The sequence below is a fragment of the Lycorma delicatula genome, chromosome 9 (assembly GCF_047948215.1).
Source record: "Lycorma delicatula isolate Av1 chromosome 9, ASM4794821v1, whole genome shotgun sequence".
In the NCBI taxonomy this organism is placed as follows: Eukaryota; Metazoa; Arthropoda; class Insecta; order Hemiptera; family Fulgoridae; genus Lycorma; species Lycorma delicatula.
Window position 1 is genome coordinate 91,292,155 of NC_134463.1, and position 19,866 is coordinate 91,312,020.

At 26.9% G+C, this 19,866-nt stretch overlaps 2 protein-coding genes across 3 annotated transcripts; one reads left to right on the top strand and one right to left on the bottom strand.

The window, feature by feature from the left end:
- Positions 1-324: 324 nt before the first annotated feature.
- LOC142329838 (uncharacterized) lies at positions 325-4,611 on the bottom strand. Its single transcript, XM_075374698.1, has 2 exons — positions 4,295-4,611; positions 325-1,158 (listed from the first exon to the last, which is right to left on the bottom strand). The coding sequence occupies exons 1-2, from the start codon at positions 4,397-4,399 to the stop codon at positions 487-489; spliced, it is 777 nt and encodes a 258-aa protein (XP_075230813.1). The 5' UTR covers positions 4,400-4,611; the 3' UTR covers positions 325-486.
- Positions 4,414-18,412, top strand: LOC142329837 (uncharacterized). Of its 2 annotated transcripts, XM_075374697.1 has the most exons (3): positions 4,414-6,635; positions 9,070-9,276; positions 16,804-18,412. In XM_075374697.1, exons 2-3 carry the CDS (start codon positions 9,145-9,147, stop codon positions 18,328-18,330), a joined length of 1,659 nt encoding a protein of 552 aa, XP_075230812.1. In that variant the 5' UTR covers positions 4,414-6,635; positions 9,070-9,144; the 3' UTR covers positions 18,331-18,412. The 2 variants fall into 2 exon arrangements, with proteins under 2 accessions (XP_075230812.1, XP_075230811.1); XM_075374696.1 differs by having other exon boundaries at positions 4,414-9,276.
- Positions 18,413-19,866: the final 1,454 nt, after the last annotated feature.

The window sequence follows — 19,866 nt, forward strand, 5'->3', positions numbered from 1 at the left end:
TTTAAATATTATTGAATTGTTTTTATATATTTATGAACAGAATTGAGGTAGAGTTGAAGAGTCTGTCATTATTGACAAATCTAGGCTGGAATTTATATCACAGCCACCTTGCTTTCAAAACGGTGAGAAAAACTAAAAATTCTGTTTCATGTAACATCAGTCTGGTGTTAAACGCTACATGATTTAGACAAAAATTTGTCATCCACATCTTAGTAAAGGTTAGTCTAAGCCATTGTACTTTCTAAAGGTATGATTGAGTTTATAGTTTTTACTACAGGTTGAGAAATTCTTTCACAAGAGAATGCTATAATAAAATTATAGATATGCTAGAATAAAATTTTCTTTGTTCACATCAGTAAAATGTTTTAAAAATTCTTCTTAAAAATAAATATAGAATTAACAATGAAAATTTTAATTATTATTTAAAATCAGTCAATCAATTTAGTCTTAACCAGGAATCTATCTTCTGTTTAAATTTTGCCTTTATTACATAGATGGTACTTTTAATATATTCGATTGTCTTCGTATTTTAGATCTATCTAATTCTGTCCACCATCGATCATCTGTATTAGGATCCCCTCTTTCTTTTGTGTTGAATTCATATTTTGATATTCTTGGTAGACTCTCAGTCCAATCACTCCTATGAAATGATTCTTCTTTTTCAGAGGCTTCTGTTTGGGATGAAGATTCCTCTTCAGATTCTGATGATTCTGGTGGCTGTAGACCTTTTTTTAAAAATTCCTCCCGTATTTTGCTTTTCTTTTTTTCTTTTTCCCATATTTCCTCTAATAATGCTTCTTCATCTGTTGCTTTAAATTTATCATCACTTAGTTCTCTTTTTACTCTTTCTCTACGTTTTATCATTCGTTCTGAATAATTTTTTCTTCTAACATTTGACCATGTGGATCTTCTTCCTAGTTGTTTATTTGTATTATTAGTGTTTCCAGAATCATATCTGTAATCTTTAGATTTGTCTTCTGAACTAAGTATATCTCTTTTATCAATTCCGTAAAATATAAATTTATGTAAAATGAAAAGAGTTTTCTTTACGAAATTAAATAATCCTGTAATAAAACATTTGTTTTTAGTGGTACATTCTTCTGTTTTTTCGTAAAGTTCATTATCTCCATAATTTTTTTGATTTTTTAATCTTTGGTCCTAAAACAGAAACAAAAAAGAAAATTAAATAGCTGTATATTAGGTAGATTTCATAAGAAAGCTTCCTATTGTAATAGGTGCTGTGATTCGACTTCTGGAAAATTTCAACATATCTTCGTGTTTCACATTCACCAGACCCCAAAGTCACCATTAGCTCAGAAGTTTATATATATATACATATTTCACTTTCTTGTGGACACAATAACTGCTGTAAATTTACGCCAATAACTTTCAAATTGCCTCCTAAATAATTCGACCCAAAATCTCAGTCGAGTTCGTTAACGGCCAAAATCGGACCATGGTGGAAATGGGGTGGCGTTTTTGAAAAAAACAAAATATTTTATTAACTAAAATATTGAATTCGTTTAAAGTTCCTACAATTATTTGGATAAGGCCTAAAACTTATGTAAGTAGAGTTTTTTGATATCACCAAACATTGGCCCAGTTTTGCTGGAATTGCAAGATGGGTTTGTCGTATGCTAAAGATGTGAAACTTTTTTTCACATACAATCATTGTCGTATTTAGTAAATTTGAAGCTTTTCTTAATTTTAAGGTGGAAATCTTTTTTATTCCCTATTTAGCACCGGTAAAAATCTATCTCCGCCTTGAGGCGTAACGAAAGGGATATTTTTTTTTATTCTATGAGGTATGATTATCAATTAAATTTTAAATAATATTTTATAAAAACCGACACAAAAGAAATTAAACTGTTTGGAATTAAATTTTTGAGATTGTTGTTAAGTTAAACATAATTATAAATAACTTATTAATCTTAACTTAACAACGATAACTTCAAAAGTCAGCTCAAAGGTAACTTCAAAAGTCAACATTTAAAGGCGAATTGAAAAAGCATTATTGATAGCATTTCAGTGGTTTTTTTTTAAATCGGTTTTACTTCTGTCAAACATTTTGTTACTTTTATTTAAAATAACACTGAACATACAAAAATGATAAAAATATGGAAAATAATTTCCTTTTTGACTTAAAAATGTAGAGAAAAAACATTTAAAAGAAATTAAAAAATTTAAGTTAATATATTTCATTTGAAAAGGAAGTAAAACAAAAGATATATACATCAAACGATTTTCTTGCGACGTGTTTTTGGAGTATTTATGAAAGATCTTTTTCGGACAATGCGTAAAAATAAGTGCCCGTAGGAATACTGTGTATTGTGTATATCTGCTGTTTGTATGTAAACCACTATCTTTCGTTTAACTGTGGAATTTATAGGCCTGTGTGAATGACTATCACTGTTTTTATTGAACTTTAAGAAAGATTATTGGCGTGAGTTTTCAAAATACTTCATTATTGCGTAGCACTTTGGCTTAAGAAGTTGGCTTTTATAAATTTTTCGTACAGTAATATTTTGATCCGCTTACCAAATCACGTTCTGCAAGACGTAGCTAAAAGGTGCCCAGAAATGAAATTTAGATAAATTGAATTTTACTTTGGTATTTCGTTTAGCTATCTTGAAAGTAAAGAAAATCATTTGAATTGTCTTCTTGGGATTAGAAAGGGAAATTGTATTATTTCTTTACTTTCCTAGATACAGTTACTTACTGCATTTTTAAGTATTATTTAAACGTGATAAAATAATAAAGAAGACGCATTTTCAAATATGAAACTCCCAAATGTTATACATAGTACTTCTAAGTTAGTTACAAAAGTAACTTTTAATAATGAAAAAAGTAAATAACTTGTAAATGAAGTTTAGTCTTGTACATTCTCAGTTCGACCATTCCTGAGATGTGGTGGTTAATTGAAACCCAACCACCAAAGAACACCGGTATCCACGATCTAGTATTCAAATCCGAGTAAAAATAACTGGCTTTAAGTAGGACTTGAACGCTGTAACTTTCGACTTCCAAATCAGCTGATTTGGGAAGACGCGTTAACCAACCCGGTGGGTTTGATGCATTACTAAATACAGTATATCTTTTAAGTTTCATTTTCGCCTAATACTGTTAGTTCACGATGTTCTCACTAGGTGGCACGCGTGAATTAGTAATTCCACAGTAATCATGGAGTCTTATACCGGTGTAAAGTGCGTGCATTGTTTTTTATGGCTTCATGAATCCAAATCGGCTACTTCCGTTCGGAGACAATTCATAACTAAATATCATAAACAATTACTTCAAAGACAGTCTGTTATTGGATGGTACAATCGTTTCATTAAAACCGGTTGTGTATCAAGTCAGGGTAGATCTTCAGTTTCTGAAGCGGCTGACATTCTTTCGTATTCCATGTAAATCAACGGGACGCGCCAGATTAGAACTGAATATTCCTAGGGTACAGTATGGAATGGTCGAACTGAGAATGTACAAGACTACACTCATACATATCATCCTCTGAAGAATTATCTAAACGGTAGTTACCGGAGGCTAAACAGGAAAAAAAAATTGTACAGTATGGAGGGTATTGCCTCATCAACTGTCATTTAAACTCTACAAATGAAAACGTATATTCCTGATGATAAGCTGATAGCTTATACAAGCTATAAGGTGATAAACAAAAACGAATTTAGTTTTGTGTGAACATGTTACAACAAAATTGGAGACAATTCCTAGACAAGATTAATCATGTCTGTGCAGGTCAAAACATGTAGCTGAAAACACAGCTGTGTTGCTTATGTTAAGCACTGGATTTAGGAATGAATTTTGTTCAGTGTTATTGCTGCCTTAAGTTTGTTAACAGTGCAGTGTCATAAAGTCTTGAAATGTGTAAATTATGTGGATGCCCTTTGTTATGTATGTGGTGAGTTTAGTGTAAAATCAAATAGCAAAAGCTTTACACTTTTAATTAAAAAAAAAGCATCTCATTTGTACTTTCACTGTAAAATTGGTGTTGAGGATATGACGTGGGCTCCTCATATAGTATGCACTAATTGTTCTCTTAATTTAAGAGGATGGCTGAAAGGTACACGCCATTTTCCATTTGGTGTACTTATGGTTTGACATTAACCAAAGGATCATGCAATGATCAAAGTAACAATCAACTGATTGTTACTTTCATTTAACAAGTGTGTCTGGAATTTATATCATTCAAATGTTTCTTTTCTTTTCCATAGTGATCATTTGTTTATTTTTAAAAAATAGATTAATAAATTCATGAAATATCTCAAATTTAGGTACTTACATTAATTAATTCCTTTGAGAACTGTAAATCTGTTGATTTTGCAACAGTTTTATTTAATATGATAAAAATAACAATGGCTTTCAGTTGAACTTTTAAAAATGTCATTTCATTTTACTTCTTAAGAAATATTAGATGTTTTAAAATATTGAATTACTTCACTAATAAACAATTTACATATAATTTCATTAATGTATACAAATGGATAAATATTCATAATATTTTACTAATTTTTTCATAAAGAAAAAATGATTTTACAGATTTTTAAAACTACATTACAGTTTTATTCTTAATATCAATACATATTATTCGTTATATAAAATTTTTATAGTCAATAAAAAATCAGATAGGGTGACCCTAATTAAAACGACATTATAAATACACAACACACATATTTTCAACAAATGTTATCATAATATCAAACTATTGGTATTCTTATTATTTTTTTTACATTATTACTTCAGAGGTTTCTATTATTTTTTGTGATAATTAATTAAATTTAGCTGTTTATGAGTTTTGTCATTTTTATTAAAAGAAATGTTAATTTTTTTTAAATTTATTTCAGTTAATATTTATTGCATATTCTAATATTTTTTTAATAAACTTTAAATGTCAATTTGAATTTTTGATGATTCAAGGATTTTTGAGGTATACTTTTATTTTTAAATTATTATTTTAGTTATTATATATTTAAAATTAATGTTTATAAAGATAAATTAAATCATTTACATCTAAATACGATGTGACTATAATCAAACTTTAAAATCTACTTAAAAATTTAAGAAAACTTATACTTAGTTATTAAAATCACTGGTAGAATGGAATCGATTACAAAACATGATAAAGATATTTTATTTGTGCTAAGAATTTGGATTTTACACACTCAAAATATTAGGAGGAATATCACAAAATTCAGTACTAGATCCAACTTTATTTTTAAAACATTTTAATTAGCTACAATCAGTTACTAAAATCTTACACAGATATAAAACCAATGCAATCCTGCTGTAATGAAATAAATGTACATATTACAGGTAGTTGTTATGTATTCAGTTGTTCAGCTTTCATTCAGTGTAATTTAATATTAAATGAAAATAAATCTAAATGTATAAGCATACAAATCAATGTAGCAAACTAGAAAGTAATGTCGTGACAGTTGAAGTTATTAGTCCTAATGCAGCGGTTCCCTACCTTTTTAATTTGTGGAACTCTTTTTAGAATCAATATCTATAGCAAAGCCCCTTACGCCTTCTCTTTGTTTTATTAATTGTGTTATGGAGTAGAATTATGTGTGAGAGGGGGAGGAAGAGGGATAGGCAGTAAGGGAATGTAAAGACATATCTAAACAATTGTGTAATGTCCTTGCAATTAACTTATATTTTTAAAAACCTAGAAATTTACCATTAAGTCCTACAATAATACGATAACTATCATTTGTTAGCAGAACTGTGTAATTTATCTTAGCAAATTTCTGTTCAAAATGCAATTTCTAGTTTTTACTGGAGTAGCCGTGGAGCATCTGGGAAGTGTATGCAAAGCCTTTAGGGCTTCGGGTTGGGAACCACATTTGCAATGGTTAATACCTCTCTTTGAATGACCATGTAAAGTGAATTTACAAATCAACAAACTCAAATATTTCTTTCTCTAAGAATAATACCTGCGTTTGGTAATGATGAATTGCCATTAAAGAATTCCTTTCCCACCTCCAATAATAAAAAGTTGTAATTATGTAGTATTAAGTAAGGAAGTAATAGTTTTACAATTATTAAGTTCAACTTTTCATCATTCTGTATTCCCTACTAATTCACATGGTGTGGTACAAAAATAAAAATTATGCAGTATCTATAGATTGAAAATCTAAATTAAAAATTGCAAATTTGAAAAGTAATACCTATTGCATCAATATTTTTAATGCTCCATTAATATATTTTATAAGTGAAATATACTTAATAATATATTAAGTAATATATATAATAGTATATATAATATATTTAATAAGTGATTTGTGCAACTTAATTGCCTATAATTTTACTTGTGAAATTAGAAAATTTATAAAACAAGTAGCTAAAGACAACTAAACAAGTTCTATTTAGATTGATTTAAAACTTAGAAGAAACAATTATTTTTAACAGATTAAAATATATAAGGTTATCAATCTGATCTATACTAATGTGCATAACTGTTTTTTCAGTTATCTGATTAAAATAAAACATTCAGGACATAATGAATTCTCTGTAAAGATAACAAAATGCGTTCACAAAATTTGTTAAATGTGTTAACAAAATTACCTCTAAAAGGAATTGGGACTGTTAAAGTATGGAGAAGATAACAAATGGAATATAAGGTGATTTCCAAATTGTCAATGTTCTGTATATACTGATCCTTAAGAAAAATTTGTTGTTTAAAGATAAAGTAAGAAAGAAAGTAGTAAAGATAAAGTAAGAGTTGTTTTGAGTTGATTTACTCAAAACAACTCACCTCAGCTTTAGATGGAGCTTTTTATATAATTCACTGTGTTAAAAACTGTCCCCAAATATTTATGTAGGCTGAGTCACTTCCATCAAACCAATTCAAATACAAACACAGTAACTCTGTAGATTCGACATCCTTAGGATAAATTATTTAAAACTTTTTTATTTATAGTTTAAGAGTGTCATAAATATAATCCTTAGAACGCTATCGAATTGAAATCAAAGTTGAGGAAAGGTTGGTGAGAAAGGAAAAATGATTTCGAGAGGGATTAGAAAAGATAATAAACCCTGCCTCACAAATGTTTCAAATTCCTCCCACTAGAAGAATTGGTGTTATGCGGCTGCGTATATAATTTGTGATTTTTTTTTATGTACAGACAAAAACTTTAATCCATATGCAGCTGAAGTTGCGATAACACAATGCAATTTGTTTTGCATTATTATTACATGAAATATTTGTTTACTGTTTTTAAGTAGTCTGTTTTAATAACAATTTTACATATTATTAAATAATAGCAAAAACCTTTATGTCCATAAGTATTTTATGTTATTTTTCACTAAATTTAATAATTTTTTGCTTCTGAGTTGACCTATAAATAATAATTTATATAAAAATAAACTCTGATGTACAATATTATTTTAACTGATTATTAAGTATTCAAAAATAGTGATAGTTTTTTATGTAAACTTATCTTATCAATTATTTATTATGACTATATCTTGACAAAAACATTAATGTTGCGTTTTTGCAACTTCAGCAGCAATGAATATTCAGAATGATTCGTTGTTGTTATTGATATGTTTATTCATCACATAAATGCAGTGCAGCCTTACATTGATATTCACATTGAAATAAACATTTTACATTGAATAAAAATTTTGGCAAATGCAGTGTTTTTTTTCGCCACATTTCAATTGATGAACACACTTAGGTTGCCATTCTTGTAGAACGTTAACAAAAGGAAAACCTGTGCACTTTGGCTACAAGGTGTGATGTTTATGTTCATCACAAGGATACCTTTTCAACTTTTCTATTTATCAAGGAAAAGAAGCAGAAGTAGATTCTAGTCTTGAATTAGGTGCTTCAACTGTTCAAAATTTATTGTGCATTGTAGACAGTCCTGAAAAGCACAGCATTTATTTTTGTAGATTTTTAGTTCATACAGATTGTTAAGTTTACTAAAGAAGGAAGGCTTTTTCACTACCGGAACAGTTAATGAAAATAGAATTCAAAACCCCTTTGGAAAATTCTTGTTCTCTGTGTTAGGAATCTTGTGGGATGTACAATTATCAATCTGATACCACCAGTTAAATCTGTATTACAGAATGAAAAGACAATTCTGCTGTTACTCTAATTACAAATCTTTAGTCCACTGAATCTCTGAATAATGGTAAAGGTATTCTAAGGTGAAATGAATGAAAATTTCAATCCAGCAGGCAATATAATCACTATTTGGGTGGGGTTGATTCACTGGACAATGGTGTCAGTAACTATCAAATAAAATGAAAGGAAAAATGGTTGTGGCCTTTGTTTTTAAACTTTCTTGATAGATTTAGTAAATCTGTGGAAACTTTATCAATATGCCCACTAGGAACAAGTCAAGTGACTCAAATTTTGACGACTTGTAGTTATCACATTATTTTCATCAAAGGCAAATAACACAGAAGAAATTACTATTCTGCAAATCCAGAGACTTGGATGAGCAACAGTGTTTTCAACAACTCAGTGACACTCAGTTGACAAGCATCTTCCTGAAAAAAGTAAATAATAGAAGAATCCACTGCCAACAATGTAAAAGTATAATGGTATTTTTGTTTAATAAGTGTGAAGTTGTGAATTTCACCCTAAATGTTTTATTGATTACCATAAAAAATAAACTTGATATATTCATTGTATACTGAAATAAAACATAAACATTTCATTTATATTCTATCCTAATTTCTGTTCTGTTTAGTTTTTATTTAGATTTGTAAAAATATATTGAGCTAAATCATTTTGTGTTAATTTAGACCCACTTTCCTGTTGAAATTGTGTTTTTACAACATATTATAAATTGAAAAATAAATATACCTGAGGGTCAAATATCATATTTATGATTTAGAAGCATCTATAAACCTAAGAAATCATTTTATGACCAGTGCATCAGAGTGTAACAAAATATGGATTAACGTACTTACATCATAATCGGTATATCAGAAATACACTCCTTTTCTATTCATGTTGTCACTTTATTTCTTAATTGGATTTTAACATTTTAAGAATATGGAATTTTGATTAATAAGTTAATGAAACATTTTTTATTTCAGAATTTTAATTTAGCAAATGATGAATATGTGAACATAAATTATATAAAATATTTAAAAATGAATTGAGTTACTATAATGAAATTATTATTTAATATTCAGTTATATATAATTATTGTAAAATTATTACAAACAGTTGTAGGAAGTAATAGTAATAATAACAAAAAAACAAAACTGAGTAAATATTTTACAAAAGATCTACAGAATGATGTAAGTAAACAATTGTCTTTTTTATCAGTAAAATTTAAATTTAAATTATCCTGTAAAACACCAGTCTAAATTTTTCCTTATCAGCAGTACTACTGCTGATTTCATTTTTGAGCTAAAATGTTTGTATAATATTTCTACTGTTAACTAATATAATGTGAGCTGGATTATATTTGATAAATCAGAGAATAGAAATTTTCTTCCAAAGGCCTATAGAAACTCTTTAGTACCTCTTTTATAAGATTTCTGGTAGTTCAGTAGTTAATGGTGTCATCTTAAAAAAAGTATAAAATACAAGTTATAATACAATTACATACATTATGTTATGTATTCAGTGTACAATGCATTTATCTATTTAAAATAAAAAAATCATCTAAAAAGTTTAAGTCATATCAGGTTTAGTGTATTTGTGAATTTTCAAAAAGGCTTTAGAAAATAAGTTCTGTGAATTGAAAAAGAATGTTCTTTAAAATTTAATAATTGTAAAGCTTTATCATTATTTATTATTTTGTAAAGATAACTCCTGTGCATACTAGTATAAACAACATGAATATAAAACAAACTCTCATAACCATACTTGTAGAACTTTTGTTCAAAAACTACTAAACAACAGTACCAAAACTCTAAATTTCCCTTAAAGTTTTACTTAAAATATGCTCAACATCAAACAAACCAAATGCAGAGTTACTCAGAGATATAAGAAGTACATACAGGCACTACTTACAACATCAATCACATTTGTATATAATCTCATAAAACTCATCTTATACTTATAAAGGCATCGACTTCAACAAGCAAATTTTTCATATAAAAACCAGATCCCAACACACTTGCACAAAATGAAAAATTTGTAAATATATTACATTTGATTAAAACAACATATTAAATAAAGAAACAATAAATGAATTTATTATTTGCTTAAGTACTTATGTGCCTTTCGTACCGTTTTAAGATGTGCCAGTAAAAAAAGTGTGATTTTTATTTTAAAAATGTCTTTGAAAGAAAAATCAATTAATTTGAATATGAATCATTTACTGTTTAATAATCTTAAAGTTTTATATTTCATCATGTTTAATAAAATGAAATATCTTGTACTTAACTTGATTAATTTTAAAAAGATTACATATCAAAATTTCAACTAATCACTTTAATGCTATTGTAAGTTGCCAATAAAAAAAAATTATAAATGAACATTTATCAGTATAAATGAAATAATTCTGATTTTAGTGTTTAATTTAAGCTGTAGGAAGGGTTGAGGTGAAAAGTTATGCTTTGTTGCCAATTTAAGTTAATTTAACTAAACAAATAATATAAGAAAATAATCTTTCCTTCTTCTAAAACATGTATATGTACATCCCAATAAAGACTGACAGCAATACTTATCTTTCCAAACTTATTCATTGGAAATAAAGCATGAATTTTTAAAAATAAAAAATTAACATTTCTAGTTATTAGTTCACTCATGTGAATTATAAATAATCAACTATTTAACTCTTTGACCCAATTTGAATTATATTTTATCTTTAATTCTTCTTATAAAACACAACTGTAAATTTGTATTCAAAGTCATGAACAGATAACAAGCCTGTTATATGGATGGTATGTTTTAGCGATTATATACTGTAGTTCCTTCATCAATCCTAGTGGTTTATTCTTTTTACAAGCTTTATGACTTTTTACTCATTGATATTGACATCACAAAAAGTTAATATTATATCTTGCGAGGACTTATACCAAAGTTCAAAAACTATCTTTATGGTAGACAGTAGGCATACAAATTAAGATACATATATCTGGAATTCTTTATCGTTATTTTTATTGTTTGCAAAAAGAAATATAAAACATATTTATTACATAAGGATTACACTAATATAATTTTTATTTATTTAAAATATTTTGGAACTGAAGCAGCTAAAATTTTTCTTCTTTTAATAGCAAATATGCTATTTAAATTAAAGATTGAACATATTAACTCAGTTTTATTTTTCATTATCAAATGTTTCATCAGTCAAAATATTTCATTCTTTTTATAAGTTTCAATTATGTAATCATTTACGCGATATTTTTTAAATAAGTTTAATTGAAATCAATGATTGTAGAAAAATTAAAATTAGTAAAACTTATGGAAAAATGTGTTGCTTTTTTTTATACCTTAATAATTTGCTTAGCCCATCAAATTTTAGAATTTTATTTGCAGCAATTGTTTGGCTTCTTTACTGATTATCCTTGGAGTATTAAAAAAAAGTTAAAATGAACTTTTAATGGATTATTAATTTTTTCATACATTAAAAGAATAAACTGTATTAATATTAAGAGAGGTACCTCTTTCATAGGATTTCTGGTAGCTCAGTAGTTAATGGTGTCACCTTAAAAAAATTTTAAAATACAAGTTATAACATAATTACATACATTATGTTGTGTATTCATACCTCTCAGTTTAATATTAATACCTCTCTTATAAACTATACAGTTTATATGAGAAGTAGGATATTTTTTTATTTATAGGCATTATTTTTTGTTACTTAAGATGTAAATGCACCTTTCAGTAGGAAATTTTATTTTATAGTCATTAGTTTTTTAAATTTATCTCATTTAATGTCATTAATTTTTTTCATGTTTTAATGTTAATTGTTAGATTTACTTCAACCGTCTTATATATTATCTCATTTTAACATTTTATTATTTATATGATCAATTTGAATTTGAGTAAAAATATTACATTTATCATAAAATATAATTACTATATAATATACATAAATTCAGAATGAAAGCATAATTAATAGAATGTTTGTATTTTTTTATAAAAAAATTTAGCCTATTAGTGTATCATTGACAGTTCATAAACTCAACCAAGTAGGAATTTACCATTTGTCAGCATGGGCTCAATTGCATTTTACTTATGTAATTTTGTTTTAAAAAATATGATTAAAAAACAAGAATAAATATTAATTTATAGAATCTGAAAAAGTAACTCTGCTGGCAATTGTGTGGTTTTACGCCCATAAAACATAAACAAGCCCTTGTTTGATTTCTTATGTACTTTAACAAATCTGTTTTCAAAAAAAAATCTGTATAATGATTTTTATTCTGTTATTAACATTTTTATTTCAATAAGAACATAATGAAGAATTGTAGAATTTTTTTTTATATGGTAGTATGTTTGGGATGGAAATCTGTTATAAAATATTATTGGATTTTCGACTTTATTATGATTTTTTTTTAACTTTATTTATGCACCTTATGAATCCTGGTTAAGCTGTACACTAACTTTCTCTATGTTGTCTTAATTTTTTAATCGACCCGATTACTTATTTTTAACATTAACTGTTTTTCATAATTTGTTATATTTTTGAAGGCAGATGACTTTTATAAAGTTAATTTTTGTAAACTATAAATATGTTATTGATTTTTTAATTATGTTGTAATTAAATTTTGTTTATTACTCTAGTAAAATATTTCAGATTAAATTTTAAATACTGTAATTAGTGACAGTTGACATAGTTGAGTTCTATAATGATTACCTTCATACTCGATCAACATCTCCATCTACAATTCTCAAGACTAAGCATGAAAGTCTGCGTGGCCTTATCCATATTCTTTCCAACTGTCTCAGGCATTTCCTGTACCTCTGTTGAGGTTTTATCCTTGACAGAAATCTGTCATCAAATTAGACCAGCTGATGCCATTAAATATCATTGATATTGCACTCATACATCTATACATATCAAATTTTTAACATTTTGTTATTCTATCCATCATCACCCTTCTGTAAACATCAAAAGAAGACTATTTCTGGGACCACCCTATTTCATGTTTATTACCACCACCACTGCTACTTCTGATGTAGACCTAATGTAAAAGTAGACTGCTATTTCTAATGTAGACCATACTTCTAAACCACTTAATAGTCAACTGTTATACACAGTGATAGATTGAATTTTGTAAATTAATTATCCTCAGAATTGAAAATAAGGTTTTTTACTACTTTTTTTTTGTAGTGGTATGAAAAATTATAAGATAAATCAATTGAAAAAATAAGATAAATCAAGATTCATACAATAATTATTTATTATTATATGTAAATTTCTAAAGATTCTAAAAATAATATTTAGTTTAATTAAAAAATAATTGTGTACCTTTAATATTATTGAGCAGACAAGTTAATTGGTTTATTGGGATTTAAAATTAAAAAAAAGGGTTACGCTCAAAAATTATCAATCAACTAAAAATTTTCCTGTAATCTGAAACTAGATGGTTATTTCCATTGGTAATTAATTCAATATCTGATAGATGCTGAGGAAAATGCGTCAATTAGAAAAATGTAAATAAAAAGATAAATGAAAAAAGAAGAAACAATAAAAAATATTGATAATTAAATAATACTTATAAATGAATATTATTTAAAACTATTTAACTGTCTAAAACTAGACTGTCAAGTAAATTTTGTCTTATATAATTTTTTTTTGTTTCTTTTTTCCAATTTATTTCAATAATCATTATCACATATATTTATTTTATTTGTTATGATTTATTTAATAGCATTTTACATTAATTCATGCAGTACACATTTTTCTTTTTATTTAGAATTTCATTGAAACGTTAAAAAATAGCTGATTTATTTACGAGTATTTTTGGTTTACTTTAAATTTAAACAAGAAATAATTATTAAAAATTAAGAAATATGACTGCTAAAACAAGAAAAAAAACATTGCTGGCAAATATTTCTCTTTAATACAGGATAATTACCTCATACTATATACTACACTATACTTTGCAGTACAGTATTTGTATACAGTATTTTTTTTTTAGATCTTTAAAATTTATTTAAACACACACATATATATATATATATATATATATATATATATATTTATATAGCCTATGACAATCCCAGTTATGTAAGGATTCCAACGCAGGGTCATACATCTAAATAATTCACCTACTAACAAATACCTCATTTGAATTTTGAAAGTCAGACGATTGTTTGCAGAAATATAAGAGCACCCCATTGCACCTCCCGAAGTAGCGCTCCATGGGTATCCCGTATGTTACCAGTTGATGATGGTAATTGATCTAGCCTCACACAAGGTGCTCGCATCACCTCACCACTCTAGCCCCACATGCAGTTCCCATGGAAAACCCATTATTATTAAACAAATTTATTTAATATTATTTTGTTTTATTTAATGTAAATTTAATTCTATTATTTTTTAATATTATTTATTTGATTGATTCAAATCAGTTAAACCCAACTTGCACAGTGATAGAGGTTCACAGTTCACAATTCATTCAAATTTGTACGTCGGTAAATCTCCTCTACTACATATACATACTTATATGTATATATATATATATATATATATATATGTACAATTTTAGCCTATGACATTCCCAGTAATGTAAGGATTCCAACGTGGAATTATACATCTAAATTGGTTCAGCCGTTGAGCTGCTACGGTGGAACAAACATACATGCATACGTTCTAAGTACATTACACAGCCTTTTGGCTAGTCATGTAAATAATAAATTACCACCTTTTCTGTTAATAAAATTAAGATATTTTTAATTACTTTTTTAGTTAATCACCATTTACTTTTAACAGGGTTTTTTAATTTAGTAATAGAAGGAAGTGAAGAAGGTAGAAACTGTATGGGAAAACAATTTTAGCATTTATAAAACAAATAATAAAAGATGTAATAGATATTTTTAAATTATGAGATTATATGTAAACAGAAAATAATGGAGAACTGCATCAAACATGTCAAATAATTAAATGATAAAAGATTTAGTTAATTAAACCACTGTTGATTTCAGCTCTTTCTGCTGACAATAAGAATTTACAATCTGAATCTTTAGCAGGAATATCAAAATAATGGCTGTTACAAGGATCCAGATCCACTTTGTAAATATGTTTGGATTAGAGTGCACAATAGAAATAATTTAGCCAAAAAATTCAATATTATTAATCATCCCGTGGTTTGTTATTAGACTTGAACTTTTTAAATGACAGAATTTTGTCTTCAAACTAAAAAAATATCATTTTAAAAACTTCAACTTTGTAAAAACTCAGTTTAGTACCAATACTCTTTTTTGCTTAGAAATTTGAATTTTTAAAAGGTTATTCATAAAAGCCTAAATTATTCATCGTGATTCAAATGTATAACTATTAGAAGATTTTCATCTAAAAATTTGATTTTTGTCTAAATTCAGTCCAATCATTTCTTTATATAAGTGGGCATGATTTTGTTGTCAATTAGTTATTTGGCACCGCTAGTAAAAAAATGGATAATTTTTCTAAAAAAAATTTCATGATATAATTTTTTTGACTTATTGAATTAATTCACCACAGAAGGGTTTGAAGTTTGCACATGGGAATATGTTAGTGGGATTTTGTATCGTATAAAAAATGCCACGCCTGAACAGGATTCAAACCCAGGATCCCCCAGATGAAAGGCCAAGTCGCTACCGCTCACCACAGAAATTGTTTTTTTTTAATGGATACCTTGTGTAACTTTCTGCTCACGTATATGTAATCAGGTTAAATACTGAGATTAATGAAAAATAGCCAAGCCTAAATAGCAAGCCTAGGTAATCGAGCCATTACCTTTGGTAATTTGATTTATTTTTATAATTTTGTTAAAGGCTATATACTACGCTAAATTTTAAAAATCTAAAATATTTTATAAGACTACTGTAACTACTATCAAATATACATTAAATTAAATTTGTTTTTATTTCTTCATTATTCCTTTAAGATTTAAAGCAGGGTTTTTCAGAAATTATGTTTGATGATTGAAAGTGCTAAAAGGGATTTTTGATGCCTATAATTTAAAAATGTAAACTTTCACTGGAAACAAATTTACATCATTGATTTATTTAACAATGTGTAATGTACGTTAACTGTAATTTTAACAATTGTGATCAACCTGTCAAGGATCATTAATCACTCCCAAAAAAAAAAACAACCTACGCATAATCATTTTCTAGAATAACAAGCATCTCATGCTCAGCTTACTAGGAACTGAGTTGAGTGAAGGGTTTCCCATTGACTTCTTCAATTAGCTGAATTTATCGTTGCATATCAGCATGTAAAACATAATAAAATTTAGGTATTCATCCTGCAAGTACCACCGTCACATTGACAGTTATGAGGATTGGCTGTTTAGTAAACATCAATGATTTCAGAGAAAACAATTTTGACCGATACCAATTATAACACCACGAGTGTTTTACATGACTCGGTCATGAACAAGACTGAAATATTTATTTTAAGGTAACAAGTAAAATTCCCCTTTTCGTTGTGAATTGATGAGTAACTACATTGCTTCAACTGAAAAGTCAGCGGTTTAACAGTAAGTAACACTATTGAATAAACCATCAAGGCAGATATTTTTTACATTCTTGAATTTTTAAATATTTTTTGATTTATTTATTTGTTCATTTAGGAAAAGTAATAAACTCTTACAAAATGTATAAATAAATAAAATAGTATTATCTATGATAAGTAATTAGAATTTTATATTTTGTAGGGAATAAATTCATTTAAAATTGAAAAAATAAAAGTTGATGAATCTCCAAGAAAATATAACAACAATAATATTATTCAAGACAGTAAAAAATATATCCATTATACTACGAAATTTAATTTGATAAAAAATAACGATGCAGACAAAGTTAGAAAAAATATTTTATTTTTAACAGATTGTAATAAATTAAGAGAAAAAGAAAATGAACAATTTATTAAAACTAAAAGATTTAAAGAAAAGAAGCTGTTGAAGACAATTTTTAAAAAAATAAATAAGAATAAAATAGAAAAGAAATTTAAGCTTCATTCTAGTAATCGGATACATACCAAAAAGAGAAAGAATAAACAAAAGAAAAGAACGAATAATTATCGTAGAAATATAAAAAAATGTATAAAGCATATAAAATTAATTACAAACAGGAAGGCATACACTAGGAAAACTAATTATACATTTAAAATCAATTTTAGAACATATTATCACAAACATTCAAGAAAATATAAAACAAATAGAAAATTAATTTCGAAAAGAAAAACGTATTTCAGAAAAACTAATTTTACTTATCGATCAAAAACTTATAAAAAAATATCGAAGAAAAAATTAAATAGAAAAAGAAGTAAGCCGACTTCTACAAAAAGGTTTCTAACTGATCGTACATACCGTCCGAGGACCGCTACATTTACCAAAAGTAAGTTTACTAGAAATTCGCGTACATACAGGTTCATTGTAACGAAAAGGAAGTGGACCAGATTTCATCGTTCACGTGGACGTCTTGCTAAAACTAAAAGATCTTTTACAGTAAAAAATAGAACTATGAAAACTTTACGGACTAGAAGAACTTTTACAAAACGGTATTGGTATTCGTTGTCATGGAATTCTCGAAAGAAACATTCATTAGCAAAAACCAGATACCGCACAAATAGAGGAACTTATAAACTCTGTAAAAATAGCAAAACAAGAAAACCTAAAAGACCGTATACCAGAATTGCTGGTCTTACTAAAAGACGTTTAAAAAGTAGTAAAAAACCGTTTAAATTTAATATAGTTAATAAATACAAATCCAAAAAAATGAATTTAAGATGGAAAAGAAATAACCTGACAAACATTAAAAAAATTAAAAATTCGTTATTAATAAGAAAACCAATCGGACGGGGTTTTACAAAACCTTTTAATACTAGAAGATTTTTTTCAAGAATTACATTAAAAAGAAAATGTTCAATATACACCAGAAAAAAAAGGACAGTAAAATTTACAACGAGTTATTACAGAAAATTAAAAGTACGTAAATTTCTGTTTATAAATCGAACTGTTCGTAAACATACTCGAATTAAACGTACAAATTACACCCATAAATCTAATCATTCAAGGAACACCAGATCATTTAAATATACTCTATCGAAACGTAAATTAAATGCGGATGTAATAAAGAAAAGACAACTCAATAAATATCTTTGGAATATTCCAACGCTACGCCCATTAAATCATACTATTGACTCTTATTCTATTTCTATTCACTATTCTGAAAATTACTAATAAATAATGATTACATTATAATTTCTATTCTGTAATAAAAAAAATTGAAGCAGTTCGTATATTTAAATGATTCACGCGTGTACATATATCTTCTTTCTATTTTAATACCTGTATTCAATTACTTTATATATTTAAAGTAATTACATTTATTTTGATTGTATCGTTTTATTGATATTAATAAAGTACGGATTTGTTAGTTTACAAAATAATTAGTCGTCTAAGCTGCGAAGATTCTTCCATTTATTCCAGTAAACCTAAATAATGAAATGAATATTTAATACAATTTTTTATCGGAACCTACAAAGAAAGGATCACGAGTATCAGCGCCAATCGTTCGTTACTAGTAACTAATTACCTGGCTCCTCTCTTTGGGTTTGAGTCGCCCACATCCGTGAAGTCATAGTACCTAATGTACTCGTACTCCCGGAACTTTGTGAAAATATTTATTGACATGTGAACAATAAAATTGAATAGCAGTACTACGTTTTATTTATATAATATTTAAAACAGAGAATTCTGACCATAATTTATGATCTAATTCATATACAAAACAGGAAGATCAAGCTATAAAATTAGAAATCTAACAAAGATAGAATTATAAAAAAATTTTCAGAAGTGGAAAACTTAAATAACCATTTTCAGCTATTTTTTATATGAGGGTAACAAATCTTTTAAAATATTGAAAAAAAAGAGTCATTACTTTGATGATTCTGAAGTGTATTACAGTGAATAAATTATTACAAAAATAACGATAATAAAAAAGTGGTATGAAAAAAGGAAAGGAAGGGGGAATTTTTATATAAAGTATTTTAAAGTAGATACTGAAAGTCTACTTCTTTCTGCAGACCAAATGTTCCCTGTAATTGAAAAAACTCTCTCAACTGGAGCATATGTTCCAGGCAAAGACGTCATAAACTCAACCGTTTTAGAAATATTGCAACATGAATATCAGTCTTTTGAAACACCTTGAAAATTGCTTTCCACTTCTCTTCAATAGTATCTTTTCCAGAACTTGAACCACAATCTATCCTTTGGTTTCGAATTGCCTGGTTCAACAACGTACATTCATCAGTATATATGGAATCTTTTGTAATTTCATTAACAAGTTGTGTACTTCCTTCTAAATCAGACCAGACAATTTCAGTTCGTAAATTTATCCACTAAAACTTACTAGCTTTATCAAAATTAGTTCTCCACAACTCTAAGTATAGAATACTAGAATTATAAAAATTGTCTATGCTTGAGAAGAATTTTTGTTCCTGAACATCATTATTTTCTTTTAGAGCTCATAGCAATTCTTTGACAGAATATGGTATAAATTTGTGGGTTTTTCTTTCCTGAAGTTGACAAATTAATTCAGAATATGTCTGAAATACTTCTGTTGCTGTGATAGAATTAGCTTACAATTTCAGAACTGCATTATTAAATAACTGTAGAGTACCATATAAAATTTTCAAAAACAGTTCACTTTCTAGATTTTCAAAAATCTAATAATAATTTTGGGCATTTGTCACAAAATAAGAAGTATGACTTTAG